The sequence below is a fragment of the Emericellopsis cladophorae genome, assembly GCF_022114955.1.
Source record: "Emericellopsis cladophorae strain MUM 19.33 chromosome Unknown NODE_4_length_1054762_cov_117_872525, whole genome shotgun sequence".
Classification (NCBI taxonomy): domain Eukaryota; kingdom Fungi; phylum Ascomycota; class Sordariomycetes; order Hypocreales; family Bionectriaceae; genus Emericellopsis; species Emericellopsis cladophorae.
This window is the reverse complement of record NW_026250929.1, coordinates 799,405-819,698: the sequence shown is the minus strand read 5'-3', so window position 1 is coordinate 819,698 and position 20,294 is coordinate 799,405. Positions and strand designations below refer to the sequence as shown.

At 57.4% G+C, this 20,294-nt stretch overlaps 10 protein-coding genes across 10 annotated transcripts; 5 read left to right on the top strand and 5 right to left on the bottom strand.

The window, feature by feature from the left end:
• Positions 1-317: 317 nt before the first annotated feature.
• On the top strand, positions 318-3,640 carry J7T54_006641 (uncharacterized protein; the record flags this gene model as incomplete). Its single annotated transcript, XM_051503095.1, has 4 exons — positions 318-357; positions 413-452; positions 502-621; positions 670-3,640. 4 exons carry the CDS (start codon positions 318-320, stop codon positions 3,638-3,640), a joined length of 3,171 nt encoding a protein of 1,056 aa, XP_051365452.1.
• A 229-nt stretch (positions 3,641-3,869) lies between these two features.
• J7T54_006640 (Glucan endo-1) lies at positions 3,870-5,225 on the bottom strand (the record flags this gene model as incomplete). Its single annotated transcript, XM_051503094.1, has 3 exons — positions 3,870-4,571; positions 4,621-5,069; positions 5,132-5,225. The coding sequence occupies 3 exons, from the start codon at positions 5,223-5,225 to the stop codon at positions 3,870-3,872; spliced, it is 1,245 nt and encodes a 414-aa protein (XP_051365451.1).
• Positions 5,226-6,756: 1,531 nt separating this feature from the next.
• Positions 6,757-8,484, top strand: J7T54_006639 (uncharacterized protein; the record flags this gene model as incomplete). Its single annotated transcript, XM_051503093.1, has 1 exon — positions 6,757-8,484. The coding sequence occupies one exon, from the start codon at positions 6,757-6,759 to the stop codon at positions 8,482-8,484; it is 1,728 nt and encodes a 575-aa protein (XP_051365450.1).
• Positions 8,485-8,835: 351 nt separating this feature from the next.
• On the bottom strand, positions 8,836-10,389 carry J7T54_006638 (Mitochondrial import inner membrane translocase subunit-like protein; the record flags this gene model as incomplete). The annotated part of the gene is made up of 1 exon (XM_051503091.1): positions 8,836-10,389. One exon carries the CDS (start codon positions 10,387-10,389, stop codon positions 8,836-8,838), a length of 1,554 nt encoding a protein of 517 aa, XP_051365449.1.
• Positions 10,390-11,270: 881 nt separating this feature from the next.
• J7T54_006637 (3 exoribonuclease family protein) lies at positions 11,271-12,227 on the top strand (the record flags this gene model as incomplete). The annotated part of the gene is made up of 1 exon (XM_051503090.1): positions 11,271-12,227. The coding sequence occupies one exon, from the start codon at positions 11,271-11,273 to the stop codon at positions 12,225-12,227; it is 957 nt and encodes a 318-aa protein (XP_051365448.1).
• Positions 12,228-12,411: 184 nt separating this feature from the next.
• Positions 12,412-13,597, bottom strand: J7T54_006636 (Vacuolar protein sorting-associated protein-like protein; the record flags this gene model as incomplete). The annotated part of the gene is made up of 2 exons (XM_051503089.1): positions 12,412-13,442; positions 13,495-13,597. The coding sequence occupies 2 exons, from the start codon at positions 13,595-13,597 to the stop codon at positions 12,412-12,414; spliced, it is 1,134 nt and encodes a 377-aa protein (XP_051365447.1).
• A 379-nt stretch (positions 13,598-13,976) lies between these two features.
• On the top strand, positions 13,977-15,412 carry J7T54_006635 (protein disulfide-isomerase A6; the record flags this gene model as incomplete). Its single annotated transcript, XM_051503088.1, has 2 exons — positions 13,977-14,126; positions 14,174-15,412. The coding sequence occupies 2 exons, from the start codon at positions 13,977-13,979 to the stop codon at positions 15,410-15,412; spliced, it is 1,389 nt and encodes a 462-aa protein (XP_051365446.1).
• A 70-nt stretch (positions 15,413-15,482) lies between these two features.
• Positions 15,483-16,304, bottom strand: J7T54_006634 (Exosome complex component-like protein; the record flags this gene model as incomplete). Its single annotated transcript, XM_051503087.1, has 1 exon — positions 15,483-16,304. One exon carries the CDS (start codon positions 16,302-16,304, stop codon positions 15,483-15,485), a length of 822 nt encoding a protein of 273 aa, XP_051365445.1.
• A 913-nt stretch (positions 16,305-17,217) lies between these two features.
• J7T54_006633 (Alcohol dehydrogenase-like protein) lies at positions 17,218-18,240 on the top strand (the record flags this gene model as incomplete). The annotated part of the gene is made up of 1 exon (XM_051503086.1): positions 17,218-18,240. One exon carries the CDS (start codon positions 17,218-17,220, stop codon positions 18,238-18,240), a length of 1,023 nt encoding a protein of 340 aa, XP_051365444.1.
• Positions 18,241-18,371: 131 nt separating this feature from the next.
• On the bottom strand, positions 18,372-19,880 carry J7T54_006632 (Bifunctional solanapyrone synthase-like protein; the record flags this gene model as incomplete). The annotated part of the gene is made up of 1 exon (XM_051503085.1): positions 18,372-19,880. One exon carries the CDS (start codon positions 19,878-19,880, stop codon positions 18,372-18,374), a length of 1,509 nt encoding a protein of 502 aa, XP_051365443.1.
• Between the last annotated feature and the right edge of the window lie 414 nt (positions 19,881-20,294).

Below are 20,294 nucleotides of genomic sequence, written 5' to 3'. Positions count from 1 at the left end.
ATCGTCACAAGCCAAAAGCCCGCCAGCTTCACATTCACGGTCGCCTGCTCACGATCCTTTTCAACTTTGCGCCTTCGACAAACAACTAACACAGCAGCTTCATCAAGCACGCGACCTTTCGCACCGAACCCTTTTCCGTCGGAGGCGCAACTCTCTTTTCGCTTCACACTTGATACCCAATTTTTGTTTGTTTACCTTGTGCTCTGTTCGGTCTGAACATCAATTTTCATCTGCGCTTCTGTTTAATTGAGTACTGGACACTCAACATCAGACATATCCGAGGCTGCAAGAGCATATATCACACACACACACACACAATGGCTGCGCCTAATAACCAGTCGTCCATCACAGTCGCTGGTGGGTTCCAAGGATTTGCATACAGAGCATTCCAATGCTGACCATGTCTCAACAGTCCGAGTGCGGCCCTTTACAATTCGAGAAGCTGCACAAGTGTACGCCTGTTACTCCTATCCAGGCACAACTTCAAACTGACTAGCGCAGACACAAGAACGATGATGGCACAGTTTTCTTGGGCGACGGCTCGCTCGCGGGCGCGCCGCAACCAAAACTTCACCAGCGCGGCATACGAAACGTCATAAAAGTGGTCGATGACCGCTGCTTGTAAGGTCACATCTTTATGTAGTAGTACGCCTACTGACAGGGCTCCAGAGTCTTCGATCCTCCCGAGGACAACCCCGTTCACAAATTCGGTCGATCTGTCGTCCCGACCTCGAAGAAAACAAAGGACCAGGTCTTTGCGTTTGATCGTGTCTTTGACGAAAACACGAACCAAGCAGACGTATACGAAGGCACAACAAAGCAGCTGTTGGATAGCGTCCTCGATGGCTACAATGCGACTGTCTTCGCATACGGCGCGACTGGTTGCGGCAAAACCCACACCATCACCGGCACATCGCAACACCCTGGTATCATTTTCCTGACCATGCAGGAATTGTTCGAGAAGATTGAGGAGCGCAGCCAAGAGAAGACGACAGAATTGAGTCTGAGCTATCTCGAGATCTACAATGAGACCATTCGCGATCTCTTGGTGCCTGGTGGGAGCGGCAAGGGTGGACTGATGCTGCGGGAGGACAGCAACCAGGCCGTGACAGTGCCTGGGCTGACAAGCCACCACCCAAAGGACGTGGCCGAGGTCATGGACATGATCGTGCGCGGTAATGAGTACCGAACCGTCTCGCCGACAGAGGCCAATGCCACATCGTCGCGGTCTCACGCCGTGCTTCAGATCAACGTCGCGCAAAAAGACCGAAACGCAGATGTCAACGAGCCTCACACCATGGCCACGCTCAGCATCATCGATCTGGCCGGATCAGAGCGAGCTTCCGTTACAAAGAACCGCGGCGAGCGACTTGTCGAAGGTGCCAACATCAACAAATCCCTCCTTGCACTGGGAAGCTGCATCAATGCGCTCTGCGATCGACGCCAAAAGGCACATGTGCCGTACCGAAACAGCAAGCTCACGCGACTCCTCAAGTTCTCCCTTGGCGGCAACTGCAAGACGGTGATGATTGTGTGCGTATCGCCATCGAGTGCACATTTCGACGAGAGCCAAAACACATTGCGCTATGCGAACCGGGCCAAGAACATTCAAACAAAGGTGACACGCAACGTTTTCAATGTCAACCGCCACGTCAAGGACTTTTTGGTCAAGATCGATGAGCAGATGGCCTTGATCAACGAGCTGCGCGCACAGCAAAAAGACTCTGAGAATCTCTTCTTTGCCAAATTCCGGAAACAATGTGAAAAGCGCCAGGCTGCTGGGCACGAGGGTGTCCAGCGCCTCAGGGCGGCCTATGACAATTGCGCTGGTGAGCGTCAAGAGCGCGTCAACAGCATGAAGCGTCTCAAGGCATTCGAGCGCCGAATCGGACTTTTGTCGAGCTGGATCGCCGCATTTGACACAGTCTGCGATCAGCGCGGTGGTGAGGACGATGCTATGCCGCAAAACCTAATCTCGATTCGCAAGACCGCACAGGGCATCCTTCTCGAGTTGGAGAGCAGCCGCCAGCACATTCATCAGAAGATAGAAAAGTCCACATGGGAGCGAACAATCGATACGGCTCTTGGCCACAGCTTGAGGCAGCTCGAGGGCACAGAGGGTGCGGATATGGGTGAAGCTGCAAGCTTGGAACGCGAGGCCGAGTTTTTGAAGGTCAACTTCTACCGCGAGGCGTACCACGAGGTGGCAGAGCAGGAGAGGGCAGGTGATGCCTCCATGATGCAGATGCTGCTGACTGCCCAGTTCGAGATGCTGACCTCCATGGCGGATACGCTTGCGATGGATGAGGAATCGGCAGTGGCTCATGCCAAGGAGATCATCCACCGTCTGCTCCAGACTGGCTACACCGCTGCTTCCCACGTTGTCAAGCCTGACGGGTCTCTGCCTGTGGCCGAAGTCTTCCCACCAACGCGCAAGGGCACGCCAAAGCGCAAGAGCACCATGCATGCGTACATCAAGCCAGTGGCCCAGCCAGTCTTCGCTGCTGCTTCTTCTGGCCGTAGCAACGATGACAACCAAGCCAGCCCGATGAAGGCCTCGCCGAGGAGACGCCGCGCTGCGACGCCTAAGACGAGTGTGAGCTTCAGCGCTGCCACCAAGCCAAAGAAGGGCGGAGTCAGGTGGCGCGACGACGAGTCGGAGGACGGGGAACTCGCCGACTTTGAGAGAACTCCGCAGTACAAGGATGCGACACCCGAGCAGACCCTTTCTGCGAAGCCAGAGCCCGAACCCGCCATGCCGACGATTTCGATACCTCAAGAACCGACCATTATGGAAGAGGCGAGTCCTAGCATTGAAATACCGGAAGCCGCCAGCTTGGCTGCTGTCAAGCCAAGCCGGTTTCAGGCTGGCTTTCTGTCCAAATCACGACCATCCACGGCACAGGATGGCGGTTCACCCAAGCTCAGCCCCCCAAGCCTTAGCCTCAACCTACGCAAGAGCACCTCGCCTGAACCTGAGAGTAGGCTACCTGCCCTGCGGTCACTTGATGTCGATAAAGTCGGCAACATGTCGCCGCCCGTGAGCCGGCCTCGGTACCTGCGCTCCTCGTCTAGCCCCCAGCCGCGTCCACCGCGCGCTATGTCAGATGAGAATAGCCCGCTCTCGAAACAAACCAACGGCTCCGGGTCCGACTCCGAGTCCAGTTTCATAGACTCGCGTAAGCTGCGAGGCGCGATGCACACTGCCAACCATGCTCGTCGGGTCAGCCTCATGACGGGAGCATCTGCTTCCAAGGCCAAGCGGGTCTCATCCATTGGTTCCATCGGCGGAGGACAGTCAGGCCCGCGGCCTAGCATGCCCGGGCCGACGTCACACGGCTTGGCCAGCAGCGCCAATGGTATCTCCCGAAACCGACGTGGAAGCACGGAGCGCCGCAGGAGCCCACCCATGGCCTGCTCGCCGCCAGACCAACGATCGAATGCGAGCGAGAGGACACTGACGGCCGGTCAGGCGAGACGAATGAATCTCGGGGGAAGCCTTAGGTCGGATAAGCCGTCTACCGATGGTCCTAGTCCTCCTGGCCCCCGGCGCGTCACTATCGGTGTCGGCTCAGGGGCTGGGGCAGGCATGTCGGCCCATCGCCGCCAGACGAGCAAGAGCAGCGTCACATGGAGGTGATGAGATTACGAAATTGCATTTTCTGAGCGTTGCAAGGGATGGTTTTATACTCTCACAGTTCTTCTTCTCCTTTGTCGGCCAAGGGTGTGTTTGGTTCGGTGTTCAAGTTAGATCAGCACGCGACCCGTCAGCATAGATGGCAGAAAGCATTCAGTGCACGTATAGTTGAGGGATGGTCAATTTGAGACTGCTTGATTGAACGCGACTCTTTTGAGGATGTTAACCATGTCTAGCAAGGACTATTCCCAGCAGCACTGGCAGCGTCGTCCGGGATTGCACCGGCCGCCACAGCAGACTTGTAGCACCAGCGCCACTCGTCCATGCCGCCAATCCAGTTGCACTTCCACGTCCAGAAGACCCATCCGGCACTCCTCTCAAAAGTCTGGACCTGGGCGTTGAAGAAGGACCGGTACCAGTCGACCTGGTCGGGGCGGTCCCTGATGCTGAACTCGTCGTTGTGTTCCACGTCGTCGGCGACGGCGATGGACCACTCGCCGACAACGATGCCGTCCTCGCGGTTGTCATTGCAGACGGCGTTAATGTAGCCGTCCTTGGTGGTCTCGACGCTGCCGTCCCACTTGTAGTAGCGGTGGTCGTCAAAGAGGGTATGACCCGTGCTGGGCAGGCTGCTCGTGGGATCACCGGCGCCCCAGGCGTTGCCCATGAACTGAATGTGCAGCCTGTCGCCGTCCGCGACGTTGAGGGCGTCTTCGGCGTTGCGGATGGAGGTGTAGGCGTTGGGGTAGAAGCTCTCGATCATGTAGGCAGCCTCGGAGGGGTTCTGGCCCGCGTGGACGGGCTCGTTGATGACCTGGAGGGCGCCGACGTTGGCGTAGTTGGCGTTGGTGTGGATGCGGTCGGCCATCCAGTAGAGAAACTCGGCGGCGCGGCCAAAGTTGTCGGCGGTGTAGAAGCCGGGGTAGTCGACGCCCTGAGGGTACGTTAGCTCTCGCATGAAAGGCTGGGCAGTTCTCACTCACGTGGCCGGTGTATTGCTGGTTGGCAAACTGCGAGCCTGGCCCGCCGTGGAGGTCCATGATGACATAGAGACCGGCGTCTCTGGCCCACCCGACGAGCCTGTCAACGTACTCAAGACCACCCTGGGGGTAGTGCTCGTCGTCCTTGACGAGGTCCTCCTTGAGCCAAAAGCCGACGGGGAGGCGGATGGTGTTGAGGCCGAGGCTGGCGATCTGCTGAATGTCCTCCTGAGTGGTCCAGGTGTCCCAGTGGCCGCGAAAGGCCTCGTTGGCGGCGTCCTGGCCGAGGGCTTGGGTGCACTGCCACTCGTCGTTATAGCCGCCGCAGCCCATGCTGTTCCAGGCGTCGTTGGCCATCCAGGGCTCGATGATGAACTGGGAGCCCAGATTGACACCGCGGATCTTGTCCGCGTTGGGGAGCCAGCGCTTTGTGCCCGTGGCCCTGTATAGATCTACAGGCGTGTCAGTGGCGTCCGTGTCTTGCACATGTAAAGGAGAGCACTAGGTGACCTACCCCTTTCATAGGGCATCCATGCCTGGGCTCCGGTCAGGAGGAGGACTATGGGAAGCAGCTTGGAGTACATGTTGGCTGAGGCTGGAGCTGACATGTTGAGTTGGTGTAGAAGAAGCTGACCAGGAGACGGGTGCATGGCCCGTCCTAAGTACTCATCGGGCAAGAAACGACAGGGCTGACCACGTTATATGGAATTGATCGTTTCATCCGGCATGCGGCACCGCGGCCTTGGGCGCAGATCGTCGCCATGGCCGCTGCCGCATTGCCAATGTATCATGATGCGCGCATAGATGTGATCCTAGACTCCTAGCATCGTGGGATCTCAATAGTTGGGCATAAGCGTCGGTACATTGAAACGCCCGTTGGGACTGTGGGGCTGGAAGACTATAACCACATGAGGAAGGTATAGATGCCGGCCTTCGGATGTCGAAGCATTGCGGCGCCCAAATGCCTTGATAGTCAAGTCCATTCGATGCCATTCGGGCCTTTCGAGGGCACTAGGTTAAGATCCCCAGGTGGTATTGCAGGAAGCAACACGAGGCAGCCGTGGAGGATCTGGCCGCGGTACTGGTATGCAGAGAGATGTAACCTTTGACTGATTGGTCATGCATGATCAACGCCAGCAGATGATGTCCTGTCCAGGCTGTCCTCGTCCCGAAGGCTTTCCGCGCGTGTAGCTCGGGTGAAGGCCGTGGTTCTCGTACATTTGCGTACAGGCATCTCTATCGAAAGTAAAAGCAACGGCGAGTGATCGTCAACCCTAAGCTCAAAGTCGAATTGGGTGTCTGGTACCACGAGCCGTTGATCCGCGTGGCGCCGGCATCGACAAAAGGGGTAATTCTTAGGATCTCAGCAGCCCACTTGGCCGCCTGCCTGGCTAGTGTCTGAAGGGCAATCCGAGAATGTGAGACCTGCAAGATCCTGCTCCGCTGATGCAACGGCGCGTGTTGGTTTCATTGATGATTGGGCCCCCTTTGGTAGCGTAGGATCAAGTCCCTACATGTCTTGGGCGGCCGACTGCCTGAGCCTCGTCTCCACAGGCGTCTAATACGTACATCTATGATGTATCCGTGGTTATGTGGGAGGTGCTTCGGGTCGCCTTGAAGTGCTGTGCTTGCCCTTGGTCCCAGTCGCTGTTGAATTGAGTAAGCGGTGTTCGTGTTGACGGAAGGGTTTGGATTTCACAACGCCCAAGGATGAAGTAGGTAACCGCCACAACGGCCTGCGTTCTGGATCGCATTTTGACAAGGGAGTTTAGACACCACAGTGCAAAAAAAAATACAAAATTTATGCCTACATGATTACGCTAAGACTTTGAAACAACACCCACTCGCCAGCCCCTTGTCGTAATCCTATGCTAGATTCATGATCATGCTGCCTCATTGGAGCTGTATTTGGCCAGTGTAGGGTAGGCAACTACTGGCTTACTCATCCCATGCCGCGATCAGACCGCACGCGGTCCACAACTCCAAGAACCCTGTTGGCTAGCTGCCATCCCTCCAGCTGACTACTGTTCGAACCCCTGAATAGCAACTTCGTGCTGTGACCCTCACACGCTGTGCTCACACGAAGCCGCGGTCGACTTGCCGCGTGCTTTGCAGCACACCATAGACAGCCAGATACGCATGGCCGTCGCGACATTCCTTCGGCGAGGCTTCTGCCTCGTGCTACCACTCGCATTGGCCTGCAGCATCTGGCTGTACCTGTATCCCGTTTTCAAGGGCTGCGCGTTCCCGATTGCCTCGCGCGACGCCATAGAGGCCTTTCAAGAGACGAAAAAGCTACACTGGCCGTACGCGGAGCCAGACAATGAACTGCCCACAGCATTGGCCCCCTTCCGACTCCTCGCCCTGGGCGATCCGCAGCTCGAGGGCGACACCTCCATACCGATCAAGACATTCGGCTTCTTGCCGCACCTGAAGAAGATAGCCAAGAACGTGGCCTTTCGATCCAAACATTCATCCCTCCGCGAGCGCATACGCATGACCCTGCACGATACGGTCGACTTTTACTTTGAGGACATACCCAACGTCCTCGAGTCGATCCGCAAGGTTATCGATCACTTCTGCAACGACTTCTACTTGGCGCACATATATCGCACGGTGCACTGGTGGACGCGGCCGACTCATGTGACCGTTCTCGGAGACCTTGTCGGCAGTCAATGGATTGACAATGCCGAGTTCGAAAGGCGAGGCAGACGGTTCTGGAATCGTACCTTCAGTGGCGCTGAGAGGGTCCCCGACGAGGTGGCGCTCTTTCCACAGAGAGAATACGACGTGTCGGGCGTTTTGTCCAACTCGGTAGAGTCTGGCGTCTGGACGAGACGCATCTTGAATGTTGTCGGGAACCACGACGTGGGGTATGCAGGCGACCTGACAGAGGAGAGGATGGAGCGTTTCGAGCGTGTGTTTGGCAAGGCCAACTACGAGCTTCGCTTCGAGCTGCCCGTCACAGACCCCGAGCTGAACAAGACCATTGTCGACGATGAAACGAACCCAGAATCTCTCCGACTGCGGCCCGAGATCCGCATCGTGCTGCTCAACGACATGAACCTGGACACGCCTGCCAAGAGCTCCGTCTTGCAAGACGCGACCTACAGCTACGTCAATGCCATTATTGGAAACTCCCATGCTGTCGAGTTTCAGGGTGGCTTCACCATCATACTGACGCACATCCCCACGTACAAGCCCAAGGGCATCTGCGTGGACGCGCCCTACTTCGACTTTTATCCCTCGTCTGAAGGCGGGGGCGTCAGGGAGCAGTACCTGCTGAGTCCCGATGCCAGCAAGGGCTTCTTCGAAGGGATCCTGGGCGTGAGCGGCAATACGAACGCTGACGGCAAGGGCCTTGGCCGTCCCGGCGTCATACTGAATGGCCACGATCATGCCGGTTGCGACACATACCACTTTATCAACCAGACCAACGGTACGACGCAAGCAGACCGCTCTTGGGAGCACATTACCTGGGAGGACGCCCAGGCACAGGAGATACCAGCCATGCCCGGCCATCCAGGTCGTCGAGAAATCACCGTGCGTAGTATGATGGGTGGCTTTGGCGGCAATGCTGGCCTGCTGAGCCTGTGGTTCGACTGGGAGGCCTGGGAGTGGCGCTTTGAGTATGCGGACTGTGCGCTGGGCACGCAGCACTTTTGGTGGTTCACGCACATTGTCGATGTGATTGTGATAGCGTTGGCCGTGGCGTTTCTCGGCGTCAGGGGGCTCGAGGCAAACGGCGTTAATGTGGACAAGCGAGCTTGCGCGCTTGTGGCATTCCTGCGCAAACGAAACAATGAGTTATGGACACGAGGCACGAAGACGACGGCCCAAGCGAGTGGGACGCCAAAGGCCGCATAGAGAAAGTAGTTTTGGCTAGAAATGAGAATACATGTACTATATGCCCTTTGCATCAAAATAGCACGGAGGTGAATTTGTTGTTTGACCACAGAACTCAACCAATTCGCATACCCTGTGCTCTAGCTCTCGTCAGCTCATACAGATATTGTACAGATTTACACGGGCAGCCAATCTGCTCGCACCTCTTCTTCCCTCCCTCATAAAATGCCGAGTCTATATGCAAAACCCCCCCAATGGACAAATAGAAATGCGGACACTCGCGTCATCGTACGCGCCGGACCCCATCGGCGAGGGAAACAGTTGTACAGTTTGTTGGGCGATATTAGGTGGAGATTCGGACGCGCATGTCCCTCACTCCTTCTTCTCCTCTTCCTTCTTGGGCGCGAACCAGCCGCCGAGGGAGCCGTACATGTTTTCCATGGCCTCCTTCTGCATCTTCTCGGTCATGGCCTTCTCCTCGTCGAGCCACTTTTGCCCATTCTCGCGAATCTCCTTCTCCAGAAGCTCGTAGTTGCGTTGGCCTCGTTCACGGGCAATGTCCTGCAGCATCTTACCCTGCGCAAACGCCTCAGTCGGGTTCTGCTCACCCTCGGGCTGCATGGTCATGCTCATGTTGCTGGGCCCGAGACCGAGCATGCTGCCCAGGGCGCCCATGCCGGAGGGCTTCTTGTGCTTGCCCTTCTCGGCAGCCAGACGAGCGTTGAATTCCTTGCGAGCGATCGCTTCGCGGCGGGCGAACTCGGTCGGGATGTGCTTGCCCTCAAACGACTTGAGCACCTTGCGCACGTCATCGTACTGCATGGTATGAATGTACTCGAGGAAGGGGATCAGGCTGACAAGCTCCTTGTCGTCCTTCTCGCCGGTCCAAGGATCCAGGATGATGGAGTTTTCGGGCTGCTTGCGCACGTGGCTAGCCTTGGTGTCAAGGACAATGACCTTGGACGGGTCACGGTTCAGATAGGAAAGGTCCTTGACAATTTCGCCGTCTTCGAACTTGGTAGCCTCGCGGAAGAGGGGCCACATGATGAGACGGAAGGGGTCAAGTTTGCGGACAATGCCCTCGGCCATGCCGAACGAAGTTGATGACCAAACGACCAGTTCGTAGTATTGACCGAGGTAGCGGATGAAGTAGTCGGCGCCTGGTCGCTTGGCCAATCTCCAGCCATGCTGGCGCGACCACTCGCTGTGCACGAGCAGATCCTCCAGGCTGATCACCAGAGTGTAGGGGCGCTCGAAACTGGGATGAGGGTCGGGTAGCAGCTTGTCAAAGGACGGGTTCTGATAGTATGAGACTGACTCGCCCATTCGGGCCCTCAGTCGCTGCCACCACAGGACCGGCGAGACTCCGTTGGGAATCTCGGGATGGCGTGCAGCCTCAGCCTCATCGTCCCAGTTGCGGCCGAGATATCCGAGACCGAACAGTGAGCCCGAACCCACGCCGATCAAGAGCATGCGCGTCCACCAGCGACGGTTGCGCTCGCTCGTCGAGACATATTCTGAATCGCCGCCACCACCACCACCGCGTCGCTCGTATTGAGGCACCGTTTCGAGTGCAGCATCCGATTTGACATCTTTGCCCTTGGCCTGCTCCAGCTCATCAAAGAGTGTCGACGGAATACCCTGAGTCAGATCAGGCAGTTTGTCAAAGGGTATTTGGTCGGTTTCTTTGGCATCCTTGGCCTTGGCGGACTCAGCTGCCGCTTCGTTCTCGGGCGCGGGAGTGTCGGGTGATTCCTTGGGCGTCGAATCAGATTTCGGCGCAGGCGTCTGCTTCTGAGCAAAGGACCGGGTCCAAGACTGGGTGTAAGAGGCTGCGGAAACGGGCAGGTTCCTGTTCAGTGGTGCCGCCGAGATCGTTCTGCTACCAAGGCGCGTGGCCTGCGCGAAGGCCAACCTGGATAGCATGACGGAAGAGATGTGTCCCGCGACAAGGCGCGTTGATAGGTTGGGAGGAAAAGCGACAATCGAGATGATTTGGGCGTTGTCACTCAAGGCCACATTTCAAGCTCACCTCGGAAATTGGAGATGGCGCGAGGGAAATTGTCCCAAAGAGAAGAAAGCGATGATGGTTGGCGATGCTGCTCCAGCTGGAGTTCCAGTCCTTCGAATCTTTTCCAGCGCCGCAACCACGGAGCTGGTGCCCGACGGCAACCAGGGGGGGGGGCGCCGGGGGGGGGGGGGGTTGTTCACCCGAAGATTAGGCGGATTGCTCTCGGATCTACTGTTTCACCGATGTCGTCACTCGCATCCCACCTCTGCAGCGACATCGGTTGATCGAGGACCGGAGTTAGAGTGCCGCCTCACGTGAATCCAATTCGCCGTCTTCAAGATGCCGCTCTTCAGTGCAGTTACGACATAGCCACACCACACCACCCGTCAACAGCAACCATCCTTTCCTTTCCCTCTTTGGCACCTAGAGCACGAGATCTGCCCTGATCAATTGTTCCTCACAACTTCCTAACAATATCAGCAACTGCGTCCGCGGGCAAGATGCTCGCCGCTACTGCGTTCTAGGGTGGTCCCATTGTTGACATTTCGCCATGGAACCACCCTCTACGGCGCAAATCGTCTCGCGAGACCTACTACACTCATACTCAACTTCTCTGTCGTAAAGCCGTTTGCAATTCACCGAGTCGCAATAGCTGTGGACACTGGTGCTGTAACTGCCGCCCTCCTGAACGCCACCACGACAAAGTTGCCCCGCAAAAAAGTCCTTTGGACCGAATCGCCACACTATTTGAACACGGCCTTCCGAACTTGCATCTTCACAACGGGCCACCCTCACAATGGCACCGGGTCGACGACCGGCTAGATCAGGCGTTCTGGTCATCAGGACGCCGCCAGCACCAGCACCGGCGTCTGCGCCTGTACCCACCAAGGGAGCATCACCAGTGCCTGCTCCCTCAGGCGACGTTGACAGCATCCCCATTGCGGATCTTACACTCGATGTCCCTCTTAGACCATTCCAGCGCAAGCGCCGCGTTCCCGACCGGCCTTTTCCGTTTCTCGAACTGCCATCCGAGCTGCGCATCAAAGTCTACGAGCACTACTTTAGGGATGAAGAATGGCCCAATGAGATCCTCGACTTGGGTCCCGACATTTATAAGCGGTACCATAAGAAATTGGGAATCATCCGGGTATGCAGGCAGATTCACGACGAGGCCACCCATTACTTCTACAGTACCCGTCGATTCCGAATATTTCCCACCAGTCCGGGACGATACTTCAAAACGAAGAAGCCGCTGCTGTCGCGGATGAAGAAGGTCCAGCGCGAGTGCGTCACCTCGCTCGAACTGCGCCTTGGGCCGGGATGGGGCGCGCCACCTCGGGGATGGGTGGTCAACGATGCCCTCGGGCTGGCCGAATTCACCAACGTCCGCAGGCTCTGTGTGTTTGTCGAGTGCGACCCCAGCGATGGAGTGTTCAAGGGATTCCGCCGCTCCGAGGGGTTCTACGAGGAATTCAGCCGCACCCTTCTGGCAAGTCTCTTGGAGAAGCTCCCTTCCGTGAACGTCGTCGAGTTTGACGGCTGGTCCAGCGTTAAGAAAAAGGGCGCAATGATGTCGGGCCTGCTCGAGACTGCTCGAACGGCCGGGTACTTGACCGGCTGGGGACCCGAGCGTGGCTGGACTGACGAGGATTGCGAAGATGACGAGCCTAACAAACATGAGCCAAACCCCTTCATGGCGGTGACACCACTCGCCACCGGTGACTGGCCGCACAACATTTTGGTTTCAGCATAGAATCACAACAGGGACCAGGAGTTTTGGCGTTCGGGCACTTATGACGAGCTGCTGAATGGGATGTAGTCTAGCACGGTTCTACTGGGAATTGAAAAGTGTGAACTTGCTTCATTAAAATCTTGGACACGTCTAAACGCTTCAAATGAGTGCTTTGTGAAAGATGTGCAGCTCCACTCACGGCCTCTCACTGTGCCCCCAGCGCCGCCAGGGCATTTCTGAGCTCCTGCACCGCAGTAGGCACGTCTTCAAAGTTCAGTGCTGATATGGCCCACTTGGCATGCTTTTGCGCCTGGTTGAGGTCCTTGTAATGGGCGGCGGGTGGCGGTGCACTTGGCGCTGGCGCTGGTGCCGGTACGGGGACAGGTTGTGGAAGCGACGGGGTACTGAGCTGCTGCTGCGGAACTGAGGGCGGAAGGCTGCTGGCAGAAGAGCCTGGAAACGCTGGGCCCGGCGGAGGCGCAAACTGCGAAGACAGCTTGGTCGGGAGGTGTGGTGAGGGACCTGGCGGGATCGAGGATGCAGCCGAGACAGGGCCTTCGGGCGCGACACTGGGCATGGATGCCGGAACCGAGGGCGGGACCACGGAGCCTGGTGTCGAAGGCTGCGGCGGGTGTGGTCCTGTGGGAAAGTAGTCTTCAGGGGCTGGAGGATGCGGCGGAGGACCAGCGCTTCCTAGAGATTCGCCGGCGTCGGGCGCATCTTGTACAGTGGCCGGTTGAGGCACGGTGCCTAGGGAGGCGAGTTCTTCCACGTCCAGGTCGTTGGGATCAAGACCGGTTGTACCCTCCTCCTCCCCTCCTTCTGCCTGTTCAGGTTGCTTCGGGTTCGACTCGTTAGGGTCACGTCCTTCTCGCAGCGCTTTGAGGATCCGCGCGGCATTCCACTTGGCGAACTTGATCTTTTGCAAGACCTCGGGCTCAAGCTCGCCCCATTCGCGTAGGAGGTCGAAGAAGGTAGCCGCCGCGTCGAACGTGTCGGCTGTCTGTCGAGTGACCTTGTCGGCGCGGAGGGTGCGCTCTGCACGGTCAAACGTCTGTTGTGCGAATTGCTCAATGTAGACCTTGGCGACCTCATTGTCGGTAATCGCATCCTCCGCAGCGTGCTCGGCCTTTGTCGCCTCGAGTTGATCGATCAGGTTCGTCGTGAATGCAAAAGCGTCTTCTTCACCAGAGTGTAACCCTTTCCCAACGATCTGATTGACGGCGCGGTACTCGCCTAAAGACTTGTAAGCATACAGATTGTCATTCGATAGAATTTGGGAACGAACACCAGTATGCGACGGCTGGCTTGACGGAACGCAGCTGACCAGCGCGCTTGATGAAGCGGCTGACCTCGGGGATCTTGAGTGACTCGGGAAGAGCCTCAGCCATGTTTTAAATGTGCGTGTATCGAAATTGAGAAGGCGACTTGATGCTGCGGATGTCGAAGGAGACGTGCGGTCATGCGTCGTCGCAATGTATTTGCAGAGTGTGAATATGGAAGCCTTGAGACTGGTCGCATGACGTTGCGGGGACGTGGGTTGGAAGTGTGGCTGGTAGTCAACAATCCCATGTGAGTGCGCCACACTTTTTTGGGGCCCCTCTACAGCTCGCGCCACCGTTCCTGAGCTGCAGCCCACGCATCAAATGTTCCACCGTGGCCTCTTACTGGATCAGGATATAACAATCTGAATGCAACGTGGAACTTGTTCCCTTGTTGTCCCGAACTTCTCTTCTATCACCTCTATCTCTTGTAAGAATTGACTTCAATATGCATCAGCCATCGATTGCGGCAGCTTTGACGGCAGCGCTGGCTGCCTTGCCGTCGGCCCAGGCTGCCATGTACACCAAGTCGTCACCCGTTGTCCAGCTGAACGCACGCAACTTTGACAGTCTCATCACTAATTCAAATTACACATCTGTATTTTACATTTACTGTATGCAATGGCGTCTGCTAACTTATGACAGATTGTTGAGTTCTATGCACCATGGTGCGGCCACTGCCAGAACCTGAAGCCTGCGTACGAGAAGGCAGCGAAGAACCTGGATGGCTTGGCCAAAGTCGCAGCCATTGACTGTGATGATGATGCCAACAAGCCAATCTGTGGTGCTCACGGCATCCAGGGCTTTCCCACGCTCAAGACCTTCCGTCCTGGGAAGAAAGCCGGTAAACCTGTCGTAGAGGACTATCGTGGACAGCGCACCGCATCGGGCATTACCGACGAAGTCGTCAACAAGATCAACAACCATGTCGCGAAGCTTACGGACAAGGACTTGGACGCCTTTTTGGAGAAATCTGGACCCAAGGCATTACTCTTCACGGAAAAAGGCACGACGAGCGCCCTTTTGCGCAGCATCGCCATTGACTTCCTGGACGTCATCAAGGTTGGCCAGATTCGCAGTAAGGAGACCGCAGCCGTGGAGCGATTTGGTATTGAAAAATTCCCTTCGCTCGTCCTCATCCCAGGCAGTGAGGACACAGAGCCAGTCGTCTACGGTGGCGAGCTCAAGAAGGCGAGCATGGTAGACTTCCTCAAGCAGGCCGGCGAGCCCAATCCTGACCCGGCGCCGGCCAAGGGCAAGGGGAACAAGGCCAAGGCGAAGCCCAAGGCCGAACCCGCCCCGGAGCCTGAGGAGTCCCCCGAATCGTCCACTGCCAGCTCCACGGCCGAGGACGCTGCTCCCACCGTCATCCCCATCCAGTCCATCTCATCCGACGACATGCTGCACGAGAACTGCCTTCAGAAGAAATCACACACGTGCGTCCTTGCATTCACTCCCGAGGGCTCTGCCGATGGCGAGAAGGCCATCGAATCCCTGTCCAAGCTGAACACCAAGTACATCCGTGGACAACACCATGTCTTCCCATTCTTCGCTCTGCCTGATTCTGTCGACATGTCCTCGACCCTCCGCACATCTCTTGAGCTCGGTGCCGATGTCGAGCTGATTGCCTTCAATGCCCGACGCGGCTGGTTCAAGCAGTTCCAGGGCAAGGACTACACCGTAGAGGGTATCGAGGCTTGGATTGACGCTATCAGAATGGGAGAGGGGGAGAAGAAGAAGATGCCCGAGGGCGTGCTTGCCGTGAAAGTTTCTGAGGAGAGCCAAGCCGAGAAGAGCTCATCAGAGGAAACCAAGGCTACCGACCCCGAGCCAGAGATCGAGACTGAGGCGCCCGAGGAGGAAATTGTGCACGAAGAACTGTAAGCAATGCAGGGGGTATCTGGGCAGACGTGAGCTTTAGCGAAGTAGAAAGGGTGTAAGCAACATACCATTCTCATTCGTCCAAATCCATAACCATGGTATCACTCCTGTCGACGGCGCCTTCGCGGATCATCTGCACGCCCTTTTCCCGGATGACGCGATCAAGAATTTGCTTGACCTGCTTGCACCCATCCACGCCAACGACCAACATGCCCTCCAGTCTGCTAACCTGCAATCTGCTCTCGCAGTTGAGGACGGCGATGCGATCCGAGGATCCCAATGTTGCGACGGTGAGATATGGCAGCTCCTGCTCCTCCTGCGTGTTCAGATCCAACAATGGGTCGGCGGAATCGTCCGAGGCAGAGTGAGAAGACGTGGATCCAGCGGTGCAGGCCGCAATGTAGTCGGACATGGGGATACCGGCGTCGATCAGCGCGAGGGTGGCGGCGTTGAGCAGTGCTGCCAGGAGAGAGCCATCCGACGACAGGACATGAAGCGAGATGGAGATGCTCGAGTGTGGGAACAGGTGCGTGTGCACAATGGACGAAAAGGTCTTGGCAATGGTGATCTCGAGTTCCTGCGTGCGCTTGTCGTTGCGTCCGCGCTTCTTCCGGTCGACGGACGAGAAGCCGGCAATCATGACATTGACGTTGATGCTGGCCGTGTCACGGGCACTGCCACCGCCGCCGCTTGTTTGACCGCGTCTCTGGGACTGATTCTGCTCGGCGGGACCGGTCAGGACACACATGACCTTGGTGTGGCCCATTTCAAGGTAGGAGGAGCCATCGGCGGCAGCTTGTGTTCTGATCTGGGCGTGCAGGCGTCGCAGCTCGTTCCAGCGCCGGCCGTCGACACGGAGAAGAGCGAGCGAGTACGTAGACGTGTCGAGAGGCATCTTGGCAGCTTGACGTGGAAGGGAGTTCGGCGTTGGGTTGAGTGTCTGGACTGGCGACGATCTTGAATCGGACCTGAAATTTCGATGATGGTGGGGTGCAGCATAGGTGTGGCTGGAGCTAGCTGGTGATGTGGCTGATTGCCTTCTTCAGCCACGCTCCGCACGCCTACACGTACTCTTTGGTCGAAGCATCTCATGATTCTCATTTGCCCTAAAGTCAGATCTCCCTCGTCATTGGGGAATCGCAGATACAGCTCAGGGGCTGTGTCTGTTTCTCTTTACGCATCTAGGAATATCTCTGCAACTCCAGACAACCTGAACAGACATGCATTGCTGCCTGCAGCCTTCCTGCCGGTCTGCCTACCTTAAGACCGAGTCGGAATTACAGGCACAGATGAGATATCATCCTCCATTTCCGATTGAGCGATCTTCAGCTCTCCCAAAGCCGCAACGCACACTTATCTGCATTATCATCAGCTCGCATAACCCCGTGTGCCGAAATTCCGCCCGCGACTCCGCCGGAGAAGAAACGTCACAGAACGTGCAATGATGTAACGCGGGGACGGGAACCTGAGCAAAGTGCTGCGCGAGCTGCACCGCGTTCCATGACCGCCGCTTTCGTACAGTAGCTACCAAGTACCAAGTAGTGCGGTCGTTGGCCAACCGAACTGATCCTGGTAGGCCGTCTTGGGAGATGGATGTTTCTCGGACATTCTGACTGGTCCGGGCGACGCAATTGACTTTACCACTACTGGCCGATGCGGACGCGGCGGGATGTCTTGGAATACAAAAGGCAGAGCCAACCCGCCCGTTCGAGGGCGTTTCTCAACCGAATCACGCAGATATCGAGCTCATACGACTCAGGCTTCACCAGAACAGCATATCCACTTCTCGCGGCTCTCAGTATATCATCATGTCTTCTCTTCCCAAGACGTACAAGGCGGTCGTCATCCCCGAAGCCAACGCTCCCTTCAAACTCCAAGATGTCGACATCCAGCATCCCGGCCCTGGGACAGTGCTCGTCAAAGTAAAGGCATGCGGTGTCTGCTTTTCGGATGTTGGGACTGTCAGCGGCCACATGGGCAATGTCTTCCCCCGTGTTCCCGGCCACGAGATTGTTGGTGATGTCGTCGCCGTGGGCGAGGGCGTCACACGGTTCAAGGGTGGTGAGCGTGTCGGCGGACCATGGCATGGTGGCCACGACGGTCAGTGCCGTGCTTGCCAACGGGCACAGTTCCAGATGTGCGACAATGAGCAGATCAACGGCGTGACCCGCGATGGTGGGTTTGCCGAGTACGTCGTGCTGCGGGCAGAGGCTGTTGTGCAGGTGCCCAAGGACATGGACCCTGCCGAAGCGGCCCCGTTGCTGTGCGCGGGCGTCACCGTCTTCAACGGCCTGCGCAAGGCGCACGTGGAGCAGGGCAACCTCGTCGCCGTGCAGGGTCTCGGCGGCCTCGGCCACCTGGCCGTGCAGTACGCCTACAAGATGGGCTACGAGGTGGCCGTTTTGTCCTCGGGCGACGACAAGGCTGCCTTTGCCAAGGAGCTCGGCGCCCACCACTACATCAACACCAAGACGCAGGATGCGGCCCAGGAGCTCATGAAGCTCGGCGGCGCCGCGGTCGTCCTCCAGACGGCCCCGAGCCCCAAGGCCGTCACTGAACTCGTGGGTGGTCTCGCTCCCGCTGGGCAGCTCATCAACCTGGCACCTGTGGGCAACGCCGAGGTCAATACCGTCGCCCTGGTCCTCAAGGGTGCTTCGGTGCAAGGGTGGCCCTCTGGGCACGCCCTGGACTGCGAGGAGGCCATTCGATTCGCCATGAACCACAATGTCAAGTGCTACATTGAGAAGTACCCCTTGGCCAAGGTTCAGGAGGCGGTGGACAGCTTGGTGGCTGGCAAGCCTCGTTTCAGGAACGTGCTGATCATGGACTAAGTTTGTCTTGTACCGAATGGAGCAATCGGAGAATGTGGACCAGTATTTCGAGGATGTATATGAGAAGAAAGTAGCCAACTGCTTAATCACAAGAAAATGACGACACCATACTATAGAATTCGGACGGCGGCTCACGGCTTCCAGCCTCCCGTCCTTTCCTTGAACAAGCCCTCAGGATCGAGCTCGTCCGCCAGTGTCTTTGCCAGCTCCGCGTTCTCGGGCCTCAGTCTCGCATAGTAATCCTGTGTATGGAACGCATCGTTCGAGAACAAGGGCAGGTAAGCGTCTGGCAAGGCCCCCTCTTCCTGCCCGTCGACGACAATCTCCCGGATGCCGCCAAACGCCGCCTCCATGGCAGCACTCATCCGTTCATAGTCAAGCTGCAGGAAGAAGCTGTAGTTGAGCTCAATGATGATGCGGTCGACGTCGTCGTCAAAGTCCATCAAGTCGCCGCCCATGGCCCTGGCAAGTTGTGCGATGCGGCGGGGGAACGGCTGGTAGGCAATGGAGCCGATGACACCAGAGACAAACTTCTCGCCGAGGGTGACGTTGCGCCAGCGCTCGTGGACCTGGGGGAGGAACTCGGACGCCATGTCGGACGCGGGGTCCGTCGGCAGGGGGATGGTCTCTGTGCCAATGAGGTAGACGGAGCCACGGAGGACGAAGAAGTTGTTGGCGTTGACGAGGCTGGCGAAGCTCTGCGTCTTGCGGGTATCGGTCAGGTGGGGGATGGACGTGAAGTTGGTGAAGGTGCTCTCTGGTGGCTCTGGTCCGTTGTAGAAGAAGAAGACGATCCACCCGTCGAGGATGCCGCCACCGGTGTACTCGGCCGTGGGGATGATGGCGGCTTTTTCGTCCTTGTTGTAGCGGGTGAAGTCCTGGATGGCTTGCAGCATGAGCTCATCCGTGTCCGGCTTGCGAGGGAAGAAGACGGTGCCGCCATAAATATCATCCTGACGGTACGCCTGGACAGTGTAGCTCGTCACGACGCCAAAATTGTTGCCTCCCCCCTTGAGAGCGCGGAACAGGTCAGGGTGCTCGTCTGCCGAGGCCGTCACAATGGTGCCGTTGGGCGTGACAAGCTCGACGTCGATGAGGGAGGATGCGGCCCAGCCATACTGCTGCGACATGAACGAAAGGCCACCGCCCAGCATGTAGCCGCCAACGCCAACATTGCCTATTCTTCCTCCTACCACTGACCATCCGCTGCCGTCCAATGCATCGGCGACGGCGTCCCACCGCAGGCCTGGGCCGATGCGAACGATGCCACTGCCCTCATCGAGGATGACCTGGTCAAGCTTCTCGGTCGAGATGAGGGGTCCCTCGTCGACGCTCGACCACTCGACGTTGGGGTTGTGCCCTCCGGACTTGATGGCAAATCTGTCAGTGTTGTTCTGTCTTCCCAGAATCTCGAGGATCGCAGCCACATCATGGGGCGATTCAGGGAAGACGACGCAGGACGGATCGAGCTTGGCACATGCTGTCGACCAGTAGTCGTTGGAGGTGGAGGTGTACTCGGGATGAAGCTTGTATCGAACCTCGATACTGGGCGCGACGTCCTCGATGACTGCGCATGTATTGGCTGTGGCAACGCCGGCGAATAGAGTCGCCACGCACGCGGCAATCGCAGTCAGCTTCATGATGACGGCAGCAGCTTGAGAGACAGCCTCAAAGAACCCAGAGCGTGGATGGACACGGACCACGCGGCGTTTCGTTTTGAATTATATACTCTTGGTTCCTCCGCGCTCGCCAGCCCTCTCCAGTCTCTGGCGCGCCGTAAGGCCCGCACTGCAGGGATTGCCATACGTACGTAGTCTTATTGAATAGGCAATATTCGCTGGCCGACTAATCAGAGACAGAGCGGAGCGTATTGTGCGTTGAGGTCGAAGACCAATAACTGCCGGATGATAAATGTGACAGATCCTGCCTGAGCCCGTCTTGGCCCCTCTTGGCTCCCGAGAGGCATGGTCAAAGCAAGGATGGGAGAGCCGGAACCGGGAAGTGAGATAAATAGCTACCCCGGCCTTTGGGTGCTGGGCTGCGTGGCTGATCGC